Source organism: Lagopus leucura, unplaced genomic scaffold (genome assembly GCF_019238085.1).
Source record: "Lagopus leucura isolate 7727_CA_CO unplaced genomic scaffold, USGS_WTPT01 Super-Scaffold_100022, whole genome shotgun sequence".
Classification (NCBI taxonomy): domain Eukaryota; kingdom Metazoa; phylum Chordata; class Aves; order Galliformes; family Phasianidae; genus Lagopus; species Lagopus leucura.
The window spans coordinates 3,750,139-3,770,968 of record NW_024962275.1 but is presented as its reverse complement, the minus strand read 5'-3'; the positions used below and the strand labels follow the sequence as shown (position 1 = coordinate 3,770,968).

General features: G+C 41.2%; 1 protein-coding gene across 1 annotated transcript in view; it reads right to left on the bottom strand.

Moving 5' to 3' along the window:
- The window catches only part of AK8 (adenylate kinase 8), a 62,977-nt gene that overhangs the window by 22,135 nt on the left and 20,012 nt on the right, over positions 1-20,830 (bottom strand). Inside the window, exons 9-11 of the mRNA XM_042878657.1 lie at positions 17,970-18,101; positions 16,111-16,200; positions 3,231-3,372 (exon numbers count right to left, since the gene is read on the bottom strand). Of these exons, the coding sequence (XP_042734591.1) occupies positions 3,231-3,372; positions 16,111-16,200; positions 17,970-18,101 (364 nt within the window). The remainder of the gene's footprint in view (positions 1-3,230; positions 3,373-16,110; positions 16,201-17,969; positions 18,102-20,830) is intronic.

Here is a 20,830-nt window from a genome sequence, read left to right as displayed (position 1 = left end):
TGGTTACACTTTGTCATTTTCCAGTATGCTTTCAGTGAAGGAGACACTGTATAGGTACCACAATCTAAACATGAGACATTGTTCACATATGTATCACAGTAACATCTAATGGAATATGAGTGGTTATTAATGGAGATAAATTAAAAATGTATTTGTGCTCCTATATCTACATATCCAGTACACAGCACTGTGTTGAAAGCTGAATGTGGTTCTGGTTGTTCCGTCATAGAAAAGGAACAGCTGAAAGAACTACAAGAAGAGAGGAGTGAATCAGCATCATCAGAAAAGTGAAATGACTTCCAAAAAAGGAAAGCATAAACACGTCAAGATCCTTTACATGGGAGCTTAGGCTGAACTGGGACATACAAGAGGATTAAAACAGGAGTGTGAGGAGAGGGTGCGCAGGAAATACTTACAACCGTTTCTTTTTAAAACCCAAAAAAGCCCCAGCAAAGCATTTTCATATAACGCCAAATTAACAAGTGAAACCCATTCCTGCTTGGTCGAGGCCCAAAGCACAACGTGTTGAAGAAGCTATGAAGTCAAGAAAAACGGCTTGTTAGACGTAGCTGATCAGATGAGCCTCTAGCTCAGGGCATCTGTAAACTGCTGGTGGCCACAAAGTGGCCTGGAACCAGCAGACAGCTGGTCATGAATGAGCTGAAGCCAATGACTAGAGAACAATAACAGATGAGATTGTTGCTGCGGAACTGTGTTTTATCTACACTGGGAGGGAGCAGAAAGAGACAAGAAGGATTTTGCAAAACATTAAGTAGAGTTTTCTTAATATTAGAGCTGCCCAGCACTGTGCTATGGGTTTCCTCTTGTTGTTGCTCAAGCATTAGCAATGAACAAAGCTAAAATGCCTATTTGTGGTCATCTGGATGAGGAACTGCATTCAGCCTCTTGCCTTAGAAGTTCTGAGCTTCAGGTGGCAACCTGTAATTGTGCTTGGAGTCCCACTTGCTGCAGTCACTAAGTGGTTAATGCTGTTCTTTTGCTGGATAGCTGTGAGACCACTAATGGATTCAGCTTCTCATTTGCCCTAAAGGCCGCCACAGTTCAATGCGGTGAGGATCCTGTCCACTTAAGCAGTACTGCTTGGTGGGGAAGAACACAGAAAGCAGAACAAGGCTCTTCTCTGAGTACAGGAAGAGGAGTTCTCTGGTAGACAAGTTTTTTCTGATGCAAAGGAGATCTTCCTGCACCACCAGCCCATCAGCCAGCCTTTGCTCTACTGCAAATTCTAATTTAAACAAAACCTCACACCTTCCTCATTCAGCAGAAGATGAATTATTGTCCTTTTTGTTCCAGGGCAGTTCTTTGGATGCAGTGGCTGACTCCCTATGAGTTTTTTTTATTGTTACATTTTAACAAACTTTATGGCCCATTTTGTTTGTTTTCAAATAACTTTATTTTCCTTCTTTTCTACCATCAATTACTGGGTTTGTTTTTCTTTCCATAAGATGGAGGAGTCAGGAGACTGATCCTGCTCCATGCTGTATAATTTAGTATTATGTGTACCAGCTTTATGAGGTGGGAGTCAGATAAAACATAGTATTTGAACACTAACCATTTATTAGCTCTAAGGAATAGATTTATGACTTGACAACCAGACAATAACTCTGTGTTCTGATCAGCCAAAGAGGTCTACTTTGAGTTCAAAACACAGAGTAACATACTCTTTCACAAATAATTTTGTTTACTGATGTGACTAGATTTTAATAATAAACTTGATATATATGTAAATTTATTTTAATCTAATTTCATCAACAGAGTCCTCCTAAAAATGAGACTTTGCAGATTGTTCCGTGTCTGATTTATAGATTTCTGCATCCTATTCCCAGATTGATTTCAGGGCTATAATTCTATCAGGGTTTTCTCCTGATGTCAGAAACACCACCTCTGCAGATAGTGTTTTATAACCAGCATCACAACTGCAACTGAATTACTGCCCTGCTATCCTATGCTGCAATATGTCCTTTTGTTTATAATCACCCTCTCTCCCTCATACACCTACTGCTTCAGCTGCATGGAAAATAACAGCTCCAAAATCAATCAGGTAGCATGATGCCTATTTTTGTCCCCTACTTCAAGCCCTGGGTAAAACAGTAAGGGCCAAATTCTTAACTCAGATCTGAATGCGCCTTGCTCTTTAAAGAAAATGGAGGCTGAGGAAATGGATGAGTGCCGAATTTCTGCATGGAAGATCTCAGAACGAGTTGTTCTTTCTCACTTGATGAGGTCCCAGCCCCGTGAAGGAGCACCCTGCGCACACTGGAGCATTCACAGTGATCTCATGTGCTCAGACACTTGTTCAGAGACTGCGGATCTGCTTTTTAAGTGCACAGCAAGAATAATCCATGGGAAATGCTATTTAATTGTCACTAGCATTGCTACCAAGATTCTTTCTCCACTTCTTTCACGACAAAGGCAGCCACAGAGAAGACACAGGAAGAATACCCTCACCAACTTAAACACTTTTTCCACCATTAGTTCTTAGATAGAAACAGGTTTTTAGAAGCTCAAGGACCACGTATTTCCACTGTGTGCCTTGGGAGCGGCCATCGTGTCATCCAGTCGCACAGACTGAGCCAGGAACTCCTGGAGCAGAATGGAAAAGCTTCTCAGCATAGATAAGTCTACCAACATTTCAAATGCTCACCACCTTTGGACCAGCTGTGAAGAGTAACCCCGCTGTACTTGCCTGTATTACAAGTTCTCTTTTGATGCTCATTTCTCCTCTATTGCATTTCTGAACAATGCTTTATGGCTCCAATAAAATATAATTCTCATGTTGTCTTTAATTATTTCACAAAACCCAAAACTCTCATAACGAGTCCTTGCAGTACTAATGTATTCCATGATATTATGCCAATGCTAAAGCAAGAGGATGTTGATCCCCCTCCTGCTGCAAATAAAAATACACCTCCTGATATAATCCAAACTTTAATCCATTTCTTATGGTTTTATGGCGTGCCTTTAAAAGCAACTCAGACAAACGAGCAGAACAACCTCTTCTCTCTTCCACAGTTTAGCCATCTGATTTCTAATTCATAAGGCTTTGTAAGGCCAATGCTCTATTTCCAGCTCTTTAGAATGAGACCCCCTTTCTAGATATGGAAGGAATAAACAGAGGAGTTGCAGCTGCCTACGTAATGTCAGCAAAGATCTGTATCTCTCCACAGGCTTATTTGCGATGTATGTAATGCGCTAAATATATATCTTACCTGTTTGGAATAATACATGCTTTTTGCAGCCTCTCTGCCTGCTCTATGTCCCTCGGGAAGCCACGAAGCACCCAGCCCTTGGTCATGCAGTCTGGTGCATTCAGGCGTCTCTCCAGGATCTTCATAACCATGTTGTCTGGGACTGCAAAGGATTACAAAGATGACATTTCTTTTGTACACTGAGTCTGCAATTAAAGAGGCAAGCATGCCATTGCTTCTGGTTAAAAGGAACAACAAAAACAGAAACGTGTTTACAGATGATGGATTTTGGAGACAGGATCTTTTCGAGCCTGAGCATCTACTGTGCTGTCACAGAAACCCCCAGATCATAAGAAACCATAGGATTACAGCAAGTGTTTGGTGAGAACTGACACCTTGATAGTTCTGCATTGTCCTTTTTCTCTCATATTGGGATGATGTCACAATGAAGTGTGTGACATAATCTTATAAAAGTGCAAAAATAATGACCTGATCCTAAAATCAGGGGGAAAAACAAACGTCTGCAGCATTCTGTATTTAACTTTGGAGATGATAATGGTTCTGCAATAGCAGGCTGGATGTGCTACTTCTCCATTTTGCCCAAAGGCTTGAAGCTTTTACAAGCAAAAATACATTTCCAAAACATTTGTCAACTACTGTGGTTACAGCAGTGATGACTCCAATTTTAGAGATAGAAGTTTTCTTTCCTCTGTTATTATTTATCTTTTAGGCAAGAGAGTAATACCTGCAAGAGCTTGGCTGGGCTTACAATCACCATGTAGCCTTTTAAATTCTAGGTATTCATACACAGGAGGTATCCTGCATAACAGACCCCATAACGTAAAATATTTTACTGTAAATATTTTTACCATTTTTAAACAAACTGGAGAATTCAGTAACCAGCTTCAACAACCACGACTTAATTTTCCAGAGGCCTTGAATTGTGTTGGGATTCTTGTCAAATAATGCAAAGAAAGGGCAGCAAAACCACCTCCAGCCGCATCCCACAAAGCAGCCAAAGTGATCTGCAAGAAGCAGTGAGAGTCTCTCCTCTTCATTTGTGCTCTGTGTTTAATACACTGTTGCCTCTACTGGAAGCAAGCAATAAAAAACGCGACATAAATCCACATGGTGGGATGCTGATGTTCTGATACTCGCCCTGCCATCACATCTGCATACAGAAATACAACAGGTTTTTGTAGGAGGGTGTGTGTGTCAGATTTCTGACAATGCAATTTGCTTTAGGACTGACTGACAGCAGCGTGCCTGTGTTTAGAGGAGTATATTATTGTCAGTGCACGTTTACACCCTGGATACAAGCTGGGTTTGAACTGCAGTAATAGAATCCATTTGCTCCCTGAAATTTAATATTTCCTAAAGACTTATACCTCTATCATGAAATTCATTACCTCTCCTTTAAGTAATCAAATTACTGAGTTTACAGAATTGCACTCAGAATTCAATGTACCAGCAAAAATGGAGGAAAACCACGGGGAATTAATTACAGAACAGATTAGTGTATTAACTGAGGGTACTCGTTTCACATTATTAAAAACAAACAACAAAAGGAAACACAACCAACCAACCAAAAAACCCAACAAGATAAAGAGCGCTATTCTCCATCTGCTAAATGAAAAAGGAAAGGTATGGAATAAAATCATCACCAGTCACTTGACAGGGGGTAAAATGACAGTGCAAAACTCGGCATTGCATTAAAAATGGGACTGATAAAACTAACAGCAGGCGGGAATGCTATTAAGCAGTGTTACCTATCTAACTACCCAAGAGCTGAGCTGCAGGCTGGGAGTAGCAGCAGCATTGCAGAGCTGTCTGCCGGTCAGCTCTTCTCCCCGCCCTCCAGGTTTCAAGATCTAACACAAAACCAAGCCATTCCAGTAGGAAAACAAGAACAAAATCCCACCTTCTCTTTCCTGAAAACGTATTCCCATGCAAAGATGGGTGGAATTTCCCCAGTACTCATGAATTTCTGGCTGTGACGCGAAACTTTCAGGCTCCATGCGCATTGTTTTGTCACGATTCCCGCTGGAATGGATGTAAAGATGCCAAAACATGTGATTTTTGAAACTTACAGAATGCTTAAAGATGGTTGTGCAAGGGAAATGAATGAGGCCTCCAAAGCCACGCATAAACCCATGCTAAGGTGAGACTGCATGATCCCACATTCCCTGCAAGATGAACTCCAGGGAACCGGGGCAAGAGCTTGGAGCCCTGGAATGGCACAGAAACACAAGAGGGTGCACTCTGCTGTTGGGCTGCCAGCACATCTTCAGAGATTCTCCACTTCCAGGGGTCAAACTGCTCCCATCCTGCATAAGGGGAGGAGAAACACCACAGCCTACAAGCAGTTAAAATGCAATTGTGATGGGAACCATCTGATCCATCTGATCACTTCCCATTAGTCTTCTACGAAGCCTGAGGATGAAAATCCTCCCGTTTTGTGACTGCTTTTGGAAAAAGCACTGAAGCCAACACAAGAGGAAAAAAAAATCAAACAGGTTGAAGTAACAATTAATTAACAATACAGCCAACAATACACCAGGTTGATGGGTCTTTTGAGGAGTACTGGGGATTACGTGGTAACCCTGATATCCTGCTAATTTTGGTGATGACTGATGAGAAGAGATCAGCAATACTGTTCACATTGCTTGTGTGCTCACGTACATCCATGTATCAGTGAATAATATAGATGCTTACATACTTCTGTGCCTCCTTCTAAAGCTTGATGGTGAGAAATAAAACATAAACAAGTCAGACAGCAAGCTCTGCTCTCCTCTTGATTAGCAAACATACCTATCACTTCAACACAATGGGGGAACATAGCTTGTTGGCTGTTCAATGGCATTACAAAGTACATCAGCTGCCCTTGAACAGGAACACTCGCACTTAAAACGGCTGCATTAAAACTGTAAAACATCTTCCACAGGCCAGAGAAACAAAAAAGGGGGAGGAGGGGAGAAAGAAATCAGTATTTTGCCGTGGTATAGACAGTAAGTAACGAAGAACGCTGCAGTATGGTATTCCTTTTCACTCATGTGGAACTGTCTCTGGAATGCAAGGGAAATTAATAACCTGTAATTGGAGTGGCACACAGCCTGTGAGCAGCTAGCCATAGGTCTCCTGGCCTTTAGCACACGACCCAGAGGGCTATACAGCAAAGTAGAGTCTACAGCTTTTCTGATGAGGCAGTCAGTCTACATGTTTTAAGTAGATTATGAAGCACGAGAGCTTTGAATAATCAATTCCTTTTCAACATAAGCTTGTGTGAGTTTCCAACTCTGAAAGTTGGGGGAACGAGGCTCTAGAGAGATTTTACTTTATCATTAGAGAGGTCCAAAGATAAGTTTCTTGTAAAAATTACAGTTTGCTACAAAGAGGTATCCAGAGCAGGCAGTTGGAGCACATCTCTATTAAGGAGCGAAATTAAGGTACAGGAGTAAAACCCACCCTCAGAAGTAATTCTTCAGAGCTCCAATGGCACCCTATGCTGAGAGCAGTGGGGCAGGGGCACGGTGAGCCTCCAAAATGGCACACACATGGCAGGACTGGGCCACAATCAGCTCCATGCAGAAGTATATGCAGCAATGAACTATATTCTTGCCTAACGTCAATAGCGCACAGCGCATCCCCTTCAGCTCTCAGCCTGTTTTGGCTGTGCTAATGGTCCAGACCACACAGCTGGCCATGACCCTAAGCAGCCCAAAGGTAAGGGCATGCATAGCACAGGAACAGAAGCTGGAACTGCTGCACGGACACCCGGAGAGCTCCTGTCTCCACGACTGTCAATCAGCCCCTTCCAGCAGACCATTAAAAAATAAATTTACTTCCCAGAGCTTCAAAGCTTTTCACAGGTAAAAGGTATTTCGCATGAAAAGCACTTTCTCATGAAACTCAAAGGAGTGTGGCCTATTAGCTCTGACCCAACCCATAGATCTGCAGGACTAATAGAAAACCCTATCAGGCAATCAGTTGACAAAATCATACCATCTGCTCAAGACAAAAGTAACAGAACATTAAAGGCACAGACTGAGAGGCAAAAACAGTGCTTGAGAGCTTACAGGGCACCATTCCCCAATAGCTTCAGTGCTGTCAGTGCTCCCAGCTATACGATTATCATATTTAAATGGATTCCTCCTCCACCTATTTCTCTTTAAAACAGATGTCTGAAGCCTATTGACTCACTTCTCCAATGCTATAAACCCTTGATTTTAAGGAGGGCATAAAAGCATTTGCAGGCATAAATTCTGTCAGCTTTGCACCATAAAAACTTTAAGGTCCTTTTGACAATACTGTCCATTTGCCCTTTATACTTCACTCAGAGATTTTTTTAGCAGAAGACTTTCACTGCTAATTCAGATGCCTGAGGCTCGATCCCAGTACCTGACAGTTAACATCTTGCCCTGAGTAGAAGCTACTGCCAAAGGCTGCTTTCCCGGATTGTGGTGTCAATCCTAAAATTAGCAAAGCACGCAATTTGCTTATTTTACTGCTCTATAAACTCCGCATTATTCACATTAGGTAATTTTATTTGCACCTTTCAGAGAGGCACTCCATTTTCACACCCACGTTCGCCCCAATTTAATGACATCCAAAAACGGCATTCCTTAGCGACACGCGATCGCGTAGCCCGACCGAGATTTTCACATAACACCTCCAGCACGCAGGGACTTCTCCCTCCATCTCACAGTTGGACAGAACCAACCATCCCTACTGCGGGTGGCGATGCGCGGAATCCGACCCGCTCCGGGGCAGCGCCGCGCGGGGAGGGCAGCGCGCCGCTCCCGGTTGTACAGCGCCACCTGCCGGCCGCGGCGGCACGGCGGGAGCAGCGCCTGACTGCAGCCGCCCCGCGGCCCTCGGAACTCAATAGCGGGGCGCTCAGAATCGAATTGCGGGGCTCTCGGAATCTCGAAGCCCGAGCACCGCACGCGTCGCTCCTTCCCGAGCGCTGAGGCTGCTGCGTCAGAGGCGGCAAAGAAGGAGAGAAGGTAAGGGAGAAGAGCGGCCCGCGGTGTTTGCGAAGAGCTGTGAACGCGTATTTAATCATCTCTCATCGGATGGAAAATGCACGCAGAAATACAGCCTGCGGTCGCTCATTTCACGTGTGCAGCGCTGAGAGGACGACTCCCCGGAAGAACAGGAATTATTTTAATACAATAAAACGGCCGCATTTTAGATATATATATATATTTGTCTCTTCTAACATAGTAGAGCCTCCTTTTTTTTTTTTTCCTTCTTTCCTCTCCCCCCTCAGTTTTGTTGTCATTGAATAAAAATTAAAGGTTTTCAAGAGAAGTGACAGCAGCATTTTTAACGCAGGTACAACCCCAAATCATCAATCAGACGATAGCAGATGATGTGTGACAAATTCAGACTTTCAGAACCGTATGATGAAGTGAAAGGAGCGCATCGTTCCTTCTCGATTACCGAGGCAGATCTCCTCCTGTTCACAGCCAGGGATGGGGGAAAGCACTCAGCCCTGCGTTGCTTTACCTGCCAGAGGCACCTTCTGTTTAGCAACAGAAATTCAGTCCAAGTCCTGCATCCACCAACAACAAATAAAGCTTTTCTCCTCTAAAAACAGGCCCCTTGTTTTTAGGTGTTTTCAAGCATCTCTGCATAATTTGCCTAATGGCAGCAGCCATCAGCGAGCCCTGGGATGATCTAGTGGGCTGACAGCAAGGTCAGATCCACACACCTGGGTTCCCATCCCCAAACACACGCTGATTGCAGCACGGCTCAAGCTGATTTAGGTCTTCTGCCTCAGTTTACCACCTGCAAGATAAAAGCTGCTCTGAATTGCCTCAAAGGGATGTTTCTAACCTGCAAGTTTCTAAAACTAGCAGGAAATCGTGTATTTGCACCACTGCTTCTTACTCCTTCAGCTTCTGCAGGTAGAATACAGCTAAATTTCAGGCAGTAAGCACAGTTCTCACCCAGGTAATGCATCATTTCCAGGGTACTCAACAAAGCTCCCTATCTCTTCTTTATTTCTACAACAGCTCTACTGAAGAGCACAGGGCTTGTGGTAGAATTTGGGCTATAAAACACTTTTTTTTTTTTTTTTTTACACTGACAATATTAAAAAAAAAAAAAAGAAATTCACTCTGACAGCCCTGCTGAAAGCCACCTTGTCTTTCTATACCAAATATAGATTTCATCATATGATGAGTAGGATATTAAGGGGTCTGTCATCCTCCAGCAGTGATGCCTGGTGCCAGCCTGCTCCCCTTGCTGCTTCCCTCACCCACCATCCTCATTCAGGGGCTCCCAGCCACACAAACCACCAGACCAGCACCTCACACCACCCCAGCTCACCATATACTGAGGTAGAAAACAGTGAATGAATGTCACGTTTCCAAAATGTAGAGTGATGCATAAGAGCTATTTAATGTTTTGCTTGTCACAATAAAGTGTTTCTATTCATACAGCTCCCAGTGAAACACAGCCAAAGACAGAATTGGATGATAAACTCCAAAGATCCTAGAAAGGGGTGCTGCCAATGTGCATTGCCTTCCACTTATCTTATAAAAACACTGATTTCACTATCCCAAACTCCAAACAGCAGAACAAACAATTCAAGCTTTTTGCCCATCAGCTGGTGCTGCAAGAAGAGCAGCCAGGAAGAAAATAAAGAACTTATTTCTATGTTTTCTAAGAATGACAGTCAGCAATAGAGATCAAAATAAACAGAAGATCAGCACTCGGAATCGATATTCTGCTTTGCTGTTTAAAAGCCCTGATAAGCACGAGGCCCAGCATGGCCACAGCTTCCCTCCAATCTAGGAGGTTTTTGTGGCTCTGTGTCGATTCACAGTGATCCCTGATGACTCCAAAGGGTGACTGTGGGCATTACCTTGTCATCTACAAAGAGCTTCAGCCCCTTCCTCATGCAAACCCACAGAGCCCAGCAGCGTCTCTGCGAAATGAAGGCACCTATTGATACCCTGGTGACAAGGACAATGGTAAACACTGCTGCAAAACCAGGAGGATGGCAACACATGTATGGGCAGAGCCGTGCCCACTAACTGCCATCCTCACAACAGCTCAGAGCACAGCCTCACCAGCCTCTAAATTCACACCAACTCTACAGATTGCTTCTGATCTGCCTCCCTGTTTGTGTGTGCGTGGTTCTGTTTGTTTGCTTGGTGGTGGTTTGTTTTGTTGTTGGTTTTTCTCTTTGTTTGTTTTTCTTAATCCCAAATGGGGCGGCATTAAAGAATGCCTTTGTGCCCAGGTCTCTCCAGTGTCACCCAGCAGGTCTGGTGACCACATGCAGAGGTTTGCATTGTTTGCATGTTGTGCTGGAGAAAGTCAACATATTGCAATTGCCAAATAAAGGAAATGGGGGACGGCTCCAATTTACCACACTGTGGTGATTCAACACATTAAAGAACAAAAGTAAAAAATCAGAAAAGGAGATGACAACTTACTGTCCACGTGCCCCCATGTGAAGCTTTCTATTCTACGACCTTCCATCTGTTACTAAAATACGGACACCTAAACCAGAAAAAAAAATAAAAAAAATATAGATATTTAAATTTTATTTTGTTCTCTTGACCACCAATTTTCTCCTGGCAGGAAAAAAGGCTGCTACCTATTTTCCATAAAAAAAACCCTTTGTAGAGGTCCCAGAGGAGAAGTCAAAAGTTTGACTTGAAAAACGGAGCTACTTCAAAAGCATTGTCAAACAGAGGTGAAGGTTCCTTAAAAATGCATAAATTAAAGGAGGGTGCATTCACAAATACCTTCCTAACTTTCTATGGTGTGTGTGTGACTGAGGGGTGTATATAAATGAATGCGCGCCCTTGTTATGAAATGAACGTAAATAAAGTAGGAAATCGATTTGTTTATTAGGTGCTGTTTGGACTCTGAGCGTGTGTGTGTGTGTGTGCGCATGTGTGTGAAAAATGAAAGAAAAATGGGGAGTTTTTTTCAATAATAAAAAGGGAGTTGCACTGCAGGGCCCCTAAAGCTTGTGAAAAATTAAACTCGACGGATTCAAACTGTCCTATTTCCACTTCAAAAGAGAAGAGGCACTGAGCTCTTCCCAACTTATCTTCAAACGCCCAGCACCCTAGAAAGTTTCTTAAAAAAAAAATAAAGTCTCTAGTTCCCCCAAGCACTGTACCCGTTACTGTAGCTGCTGTCTCTCCCTCTTCTAATTATACCCATGTGAGTCTATTAATCAACTTGTAAATTATTTAGAGAGCCATGCGCTGTCTTCAGCTAGTACAAACACACTGCATGCAAAGACTTGCTGAAAACCAATGGAGCTCCCAAAGGGTCTCTCTCCGATGTTCAGACAGCTTGCAGCTCGCCAGTACAGAGCTGCTAAAAACAAGAAATAACACGGAGCTTACCTCCTCAGATAGAAGGATTTACTCAGCCTTTCAACCCCCAAACTCTTTGCAAGTTTTTAAACAAAGAGGAAGCTGCTCTGTTGTCAAACCTGTGCTTCGCACTTAGCGATGAGGATATTAATTTGATGTCAATAAAACAAACAAACAAACAACCCCGCAAGTGCTTTCAGGGAGACTGTGATCACTGTCACCAGGGGACCCCGACTTTCAGAGGTGGCACCAAAAAGCGCCCCTTTACATCCATCCCAGTTGAAAATCAGGGCAGAAATCATCGTTTGTGCAGTTAATGGTTGTTATTAGAAAAGAGGAGAAATTAGGGAATTCCGGATTGTGCCCCTCACACAAAGACTGCCATTGGGGACAGCTTCGTATGTTACTGCTTGAAAAAGGAAGAGGGAAAAAACCAACACGGACTGTGTGCGTTCGATCCTAACAGGCTGCACACAGCGCCGTGTTATTTGTCTTCCGTGAATCTCTTTACCACCTGAATGCTCATTTTGGTGGGGAAAAAAAACCAACGTTACCCAAACTAATAGCAGTTCTCCCAGCTGAAAAGCAAAATCTTTCTGCTTCAGGGTTGTTGGTTTTTTTTTCTGCCCTTCGTGCTGTTTTCCTGTCGTTTCATTTTTCCTGCACCCATTTATTGCAGCCTCGCAAACGCATTAACTAGCAGTGATCACTCCGTGCTGTTTCACCACAACGACATATCAGACTGAACAAATTTCTTTTCAACTGACTGATGGCTTTTCTTTTTCTTGCCCAAATTCTTCTGCTATTTTCATTACTAAGGTGCAGAATAGCCCTCAGAATTACAGCAATCTGAATCAACAAATCCTGCATAAAGGCCTTCAAGGACTTCATCAAGCCAGAGGAGTCTGTGAATGTGGACTGTCTATACATGTGCCTTGTTCACATTTGCTCTCAAATACCGGAAGGGAAGGAGCAGCCCAAGGAACAGACTTTTCACAACGTTCCAGTAGCAGCCAAATGGAAAGAATTCTTTTGTAGGAGCCGTCTTGCTGCCTGGGGAAGGGTCATTGCCTGGGAAAGCTCCTGAGAGCATCTCATCCCTCACACGTTAGTCTTCCCATCCCAACCAAACAAACAGTAATTGCTGAATCCAGCTTTACCGACCGAGATTTAAGCTAACAGGAGATAGGGACCAGGAAACTGGTATCAGATTCCAGGTTGGTCTTTTTCTGCCCAGAGTATATTTAGCAATAATTGCACAGCATTCAAAGAAAACCACATTGTACTAAAGGAAAAATCAGCACGTTTCAGACGTGTTGTCCAAAGAATAAATCTGTGTTTGTGACATAAAGAAGGCTGTCTAGTTGTTGAACTTTTAGCTGAGAACACATATTAAAATATCTAGCACAAGAAAAAAAAGTGTTCTGGGAATTAATAAAAGGAGTGGGTTCAAAATGCTCATGCTACCTTCATTAAGCAAAATAAATTACCCCACAAAAAACCTGATGAGTTTGATGAAACAAGAGCTAAGGTCTTTATGAGAAAACAAGCACTAGAAAACACTGAAAACGGGAATGCACTGAGTTGCCTTCTGGGATGAATAACAGAATTGTTTGAGCTGTTCTTGAAATGCATGTAGTATACATGAAGCAGCAGTACAGGAAAGAAACAATAACAAGGAATGTTTGTGAATCCTGAAAACAAGGAGAGATCTGAGTTAGTCATCCAGAACTAGAACAGAACAGGCAGCGGACAGCCTCAGTAACTCCATAATGAGTTAGATTTGAATAAGCTATTTTTTGAGCCTTTTTATGACACCATGACATATTCCATTGGCGTGTCTTGACTGACTAATTGTATGCAATGGTCCAAAAGAAGGGAAATCACACTGAGATCTGTCCCCAAGGCAAGTGTTTTAAGAATATATGAGGCATGCCTCAGGATTTTATGGCTATGGTTTGATTTTGACTAGCAATGATTTGAGTGTCACATTTCTCTTGGTCTTTGTTTCCAGGTTATTCTGTGATGCAGTCACTGCCATGATTCCAAGTCCACATGAAGCACTAAGCTTACCTGTAACTAGAAATGTACTGAACATTTTCGAGTTTCAATTGTTTTCACATTTATAACACTGTGAAAGTCTGTATGTGTCCTCATTTACTGTTATTTGCTAAACTAATTCTATAAAAATGTCATTTTCTTGGAACAGAACACAGTCAATAGTAGCACAAGAATCTTTCCCTCATATTAACCTGGTTGTGACTCTATAGCCCTTCTTTCCTCCTCAGTATCCTATGCTCTTTCGTTTTCTCCTAGGCTCTTGTGAGGGCATTAATGAATTCTTGTTAGTGTTTACGAATGTAAATTCATTCTCTGTTATCCCTAGGAGAGGAGGATTAGCAAAGTGACAGAACTTATTATTTCTGGTATTGCTATATAATATTTATTTTTATTCATCCATTAATTTTGTAGTGCGTCCAACTAAATAAAATATATGTGCACGCAGAGCAAAAGAGATGAAGTTTTTTTAGCACGATGCACTGAAATATAGTTATGATTCCCATTAACATTCAAAAGCACCATATAGTTTTATCCTTGCATATTATATTAGAAAATTTGTCTAAATCTGAAATAATTTCTAATTTGGAGGAAGAAATGGATTATCACTTCAACTGCGTGCTCCTGAAATAAAAGGAGCTCCCTTGGACTAAGGATGTGCGTATTTTTAAGGCTAAACACTACATGTGCAATTATTCTACTCTCCTGGGAATGCTTTTGATATCCCCTTTAAGGATCTTCAATGGTTAGATGAAGTTTATAAAATACATGCAGTAAAGAAAGCTCTTCTAGGACTTATCTTTGAATAGACAGATCATCCAAACTCCAGTCTCAAACATAACTGGAATCTAGAGAGGAAGGTGTTTGCAGTGGCAGTGCTCTCCCCCCACAGAATCATGATAGAAATCACAGATTGGTTTGGGTTGGAAGGGATCTTAAAGCCCACCCAGACCCAACCCCCTGCCACAAGCAGGGTTGCCACCCATCGATCAGGTTGTCCAGGGCCCCATCCAACCTGGCCTTGAACACTCCTAGAGAGTTCATAGGGATGAGAAAAAAAGTGAAACAAGGGTATTTAGGTAAGATCCTGAAATTAAAGGATACCAAGCAGGCACAGGTCCAGAGTCCATCAGGCTGCACCCATACAGAAGCTGCTTCCATACTTCAAGACCTTGGATACATTGCAAATGACAAAGGCTCAGAACACTTGCCTGTGGGTTAAACACTGGTTAGCTGGATCTCTAGATCAGAATGTTCTCTCCAAGCAAGGGCAGCCACGAGCCATTAATCCACGAGCAAGTTTAGAGTTAAAATACATTGCCTTGTGGTTTGATGGAGAGACAGAATACCCAAAGCTGCAGGCTGCCAAAGGTCTTTTTGAAATGCTAAGGAAAGTACTGAATCTGTTCATATGGTATTGAGGGATCAGTTAATTTTATAGGCTCACGTTTCAGATCTATGTAATTCAGTCACAAAATTAAACTATTGTGGAGGAAAAAAAAAGAGACAGCCTTTTAAGCTTTCCATCTCACCAAATGGCTCAGCTGGCCAAAAAGCAAAAAAAAAAACAATGAAGACTTTTTTTGTTCAAAGTTCTGTCAATACGAAAACTGGACTGAGATTGCTCAATTTTCAGCAAGATCTTCCCCCTGCATTTGTCTCATTGGTAACCGGGTGGCCTGTTGCTAGAAATAGGACTAAAAATTCCTCTTCCAGGCCACTGTAATTTGGCAAAATAAACATGCTTGAACCGTGCTGAAATGCAATTTATATTTTAGAACTATAGATCTTTTTTTGATTTTTAATATCCACCACAGAGAACTATCTTTGTGCAAGAAAGCTAACAAACATGCAAGTTTAAACTGCTGCCCTAAGGAGCTTACAGTATTTATGATTTATCTGAAATCACTTGCAGAACCATCATCCAGAAGCAATATATACTTAAATATTCTTTGTGGTATGCCCCTCCTACCACCATAGAGGCTAATAAGAAATGAAGGACACGGAAACTTTATTTTTGAGTTAAAAATGCTTGTGTGAATCCAGATGAACCTACAGTAGCATTTTATAAGTCGATACCTACCTACATAAAAGCAGGCAGTCCTTATTATCATCTACTTGAAATTGAAATAAAAGTGAAACAGGATACTGTGCTTTAGGAGGCACTTTAAATATTGTTAAATTGCACATCTGTATCAGAATTTTGATTTGGATTTAGAGATAAAAAACATGGAATTAAATTATGGAATGTGTACCAAAAATACTGAATTTCACTGGAACAGTGGACTATTTGAACATATTGAGGAGCCTAAAAATCTAACTTCTGTTGTTTATTTTAACTGTGTAGTACTGTAAGTCACATCTAATGAATGGAATTAAGCAGCCTCCAGATCAATGTAATGCATACTCCAATCAAGAAAAAAAATCATTCATCACTGATCTTTTTCCATTAATTTGTAACTACAGTGCAATGAGACAACAAGGTGCCCTACCTGGGTATCCATTGTCAATATAAGGCTTAACGAGTTCTCCAAGTTTTGTCTTGTCTGCAACAGCTTCCTTTAGCAGTTGCCCACAGCAAACTAAGAGGAAGGAAGAACAAAAAGACACAAGGTTAAATTTTAAAAAGGAACCAACAAAGAAAAAAAAAAAAAAAAAGAAAAAAAAGCACAACACAGAAGCTGCATACTGGAATAAGGTCACTGAATAAAATAAAAGTTGTAGGTTCTTTGGGTTTGTTGTTTAGGATTATTTTCTTTTTGGCCAAGCAGAGGAAAAAGCAAAAAGACTGAGCAGGGGAGAATACCGAATAAAAAAGAATACATTTGGCAAAGATCATATTAAAAACAGAGGGAAAGATACTAATCAAATATGTTACTGAAATAGTAACTCAAGGGATTGCTAGTGTTTTTCACTTCTTATAAAGTTATAATTAGGGGAAAAAAGTTTCGCTTGCTGAACAGCAGCTGAACCGCACTGCTGGGGGCGCAGGATCATACGCAGCTCGAGGCAGTGACTCCCTGGGTCATTTAATGATCATGCAAGAATTATACTTTAAAAACTGTGCTAATGCAATCTTGTCATTGACTTCAAATACACAGAATACCAGGAGACACAGATTGAAAGTTCCATTCAGGCCAGCAGTGCACGAAATGTCACCATTTTGGACTGTACAGCACTTTTGGACTTGAGTTATTGAGTTATTGTGTCTGGCTGCCCCATATGAGCTCGTGTTCCCTCGTTTTACAGAGAGGGAACCAAGGTATGGAGAAGTTAAGTGATATCACAGCACGTCCTAATTCCACTTCATTTTTGGTAAGTACTGGATAGCAGCATGCATTACTGCACAACCTTTCAACCAACAGCTGTAAATCAGTTCTGCCCTGAAATCAGTGGCACCAACACCAGCAGCACCACTGACTTGATGAAAAAATGATGGTCTTCTGACTTTGTCTTAAATAGACAATTCTTAGCAATATTTGGTTTAAAGTATACTTACAATAAAACGTAATGGGTGGGTAAAGCAGTGGCAGTGGTATTTAGTAGAAAGAGCTGCAACTCTTTTACATAGCAGTTATTTTTAAAAATGCAAATTTTGACCTAGATGAAAACACTGTGCCAAACTTGCAGGAAAAAAAGAAAGAAAGAAAAGCAAAACCCCACTACCTCCCTAATTCTGGTTTGTTTCTTTGTTGTTTGGTGTATGCTGAAGGAAGACTAGTGAAACGAATCAGCATTTTACTTCACCAAGAGGATATTGCCAGCTGGTAAATATTACAGAAATCAGACATTTGTTTAAAATAATTGATGGCTACTCCAGCATTAGAAAATGTTATGGAATGTGGACACACATTACACTGATCCCATCACATAGCTGAGTGCCTGTACTGTAGCACTTTTTAACACCAGCATGTTAAGCAGGAACCAGGAAGCCTCAAACTGAATTTTCTGACAGAAAAGAAAGAAAACGTACAATTTCAGAGCAAATTCTATCTTAAAAGTGCCCCAAATTTAGTCAGACAGCTGCAGCTACAATGCTATCACTCACAATCCCCCGATCCACTGAAGAATTCACGGCACTACAAGAATGCAACATGTGAAAAAGCACTGATGTAAAGGATATAAAAAATGATGACTAAAAAAACATTAGAGCTGGTTTGTCACAGAATGTTTGTTCTGTTGGTATATACTTCTACACTGAAATATTTTTCACTTCCCTCAAAAATCTGACATCCATAGCAATGGGCAGAGAAATTCTGGGTGCGAGTAAGAAAGGCAGACAGCAGAAGATAAATGATCAAAAAGACAGAAAGGAGGAATTGAGCAAAGTGCATATTTACTGAGAACTTACTGTTGACAACGCCGTATTTCTGAGCTATTAGTGCTGCCTGCAGGCTCTTCCCACTGCCTGGGGGGCCACAAAAGAGAATACGTGGAGTAAAAGGGGCAGCTGATCGGGGCTGGGTTTGGACGTAGGTAAGAGCTAGAAAAGGACAGAAAGGCAAGAAATGTTGCTCATACCTTATTTCTTCAGTTTTTTTAACTTATAGTATAAACATTAACTTCTATTTTTTTTTCCCTTGAAGGCTGTAATCATCATCATCGTTTATTTTACCACAGAAACATCCAGAGATTGCAGCCCAAATCAAGACTCATAAAACTCCTGTGTCAGCAACTTCCACTGAGAAGCACTTTAGAAATCTTACCATCATTAGGCTCCTGTACCTCCTTTCATCAGCAGACATCAAATCATTTTAAAGAGCAGATTCAATTAATAATTGCTCTTTCACCATGTTGTTTTTAGCAGAAGTCTTTTTTTTTTTTGCTTGATAGGTACAATTTTACCATGCAAATTACAGAGGGAGATAATTACACTTAATACTTTCTGCAGTTTCTGAACAAATATTTAACTGTAAAAACTCAGGATGTTAAATTAATATGACATTTACAGAGCATCGTTTGTGATTAACACACTCCTAATTACATTATCACAGACTTGTAATGTATCATGTCACAATATGGCACTGACAACACATAACTGAGCACAAGTTTCTTTCTTTGTCCATCATTCTTGCATAACGTGGAAAGGCTATTTGATCTCTTCTGTCTGATTCAGTTCTGTGTTGGATGGTATTCCTTCTTCAGCATTTTCTACTGCATATTAGAAATTACAGTCGTATCAATGTACAAATTACAAGAGCTTGGAAGGCCCACAGGATGCATGGAGTATAATTGTAGCTGCATTAAAGAGACCTGAACTCTGCCACAGTAGAACAGTAGAACCTGGTAGACACCAAGATGCTATAGCAAAAAATGGCTTGACAGTGAGGACAAACTAGGATTGTATTTGTACACAGCTGAGCAGTCTTACTTTCCATACCCCTATTCAGGCCAAAAATAACACTAAGGAGAGCAGCTAAAGCTGCAGTATAAGCTACCTGAGCTTTCCAGCATCACAGATCCACACAGAAAGGTTCAACTTCATGCTTACTGCATCTTGACTGCCATTGCTACCCATGTTTAGAAGCTGCATAAGCACACCTGCACTTCTTCAGTTTACTCTGCACCTGCAGCCAAGTGTCAGCCCAGGCATCTCCAATCCCAATAGGTCTATGCTCTAAAGAGTCCTTGCAATAAAATAGAATCTTATTAGGGCAGGCATTGGGATTTGTATGAATCATAGTTCTATACTGAAATAATGCAAAAGGATTGATGAAGAACATCATCAGGATAAGTATTTGAATTACTGCTGTTAACATGCTGCTGCATACTAACAATTTTTCTAAGGACCCTCCTGTGGACATGGAGGTATCATTATGGACTAATTAATAAAACAGCAGCTCAAGAAAGCTCCCACTCTGCTATTCTAGAGAATCCAGAGAATTGAGAAACTACCTCAAAGTGCAACCACATAGGATCACACACATCTCTTTTTCCAGCACTGCAAGCCGTGCTGCAACACCACGACATGGACTGGATGTGATGTCACACATCCCAGCAGTAATTCCACTAAAATTCAGGAATCTGCAAAATCTCATCCTTGTATAAAACAATCCATTAAAATCCCAGTGCTGTTGACATCTCTGTATTGTTTAATCTCTGTCTGCAGTAATACAAATACTTTAAGAAAAGCCACCACAGAATCAAAACCAAACAGGAAAATGGCAGCAGCAAAGTCTGTTTGCTGCAGAGCCCAATATCAGCTAACCAAGGAGTGCTCTAGTTATTCTGAACATTTTCCATAACCCTGTGTATTGAAAAGCACAAACATTACAGGCAAAGCACCCTGCTTACAAATGATGCTTAATTTGCAGTAAATAACCAAGTTAATTAGGAGTAATGATCCCCTAGACAGTCTCCACATCTAATTATTCTTTAAAAAAAAAAATCTGGCTGCTTGATGCACTACAGAAAAAAGGATCTGGAGAGGATTTTTTCATTCCAATTTTCAATTTATCTCACTACATTATTAATTAATAATAATTAATATTCAGGCACTCACATTTTTATTTACAATTCAAGGCATGAATTCTTTATGAATTATGATACGAACTTTTAAATTTAATTAAGTAATTTAGAGGTAATTAATGCGTAAATTCAGAATATAAACTTCCTACTTGTTTATCTTAAAAGTGCTGCACTTGTCAGTAAAAAAAAAGACCTTTATGAGATGCAAAATTGCTGAGATATAACAGATCATCTACAGACTGGCAGCTGCAAAGTACATTATCAGCTGGGTGTTCTGGCAATTTCCCTCTTTTCTTCTTCAAGTATCAACACTAGAAGTCAGATTGCATTACAGTCAAGCAGAGGCAAACAAGGATTGTTGAAGAGAAAAGCTACAAGCACAAGCAGCTTTTAAATCATGAAATGTGACCAGCTTTCAACGACTCCTTCTTCTTATCAGACCTGTGGAAGGCAGTGGCCTTTGGGGGGTGAGCAGCTGAGCCACCATGCAGCCTTTAAGTGACCCCCAAAGAAGTAACTGACAATTGCTGTGCTGAGCAAGCTGCTCCTTGACAGGAGGGTGCAAACAAGACCTTCTGGTTATCTGCATTTACGCAGCCCTCTGAAAATAATGATCAGGAACAGCCCAAACTCTGCCATAGAGAGAACACGACTCAGCTGGGAGCCATCCACGTTGACTGATTTTAATCCTAGAACAATTAGGAGCTACCTTTCAGAGAACAGTTTGTCCACTACCATTTGCCA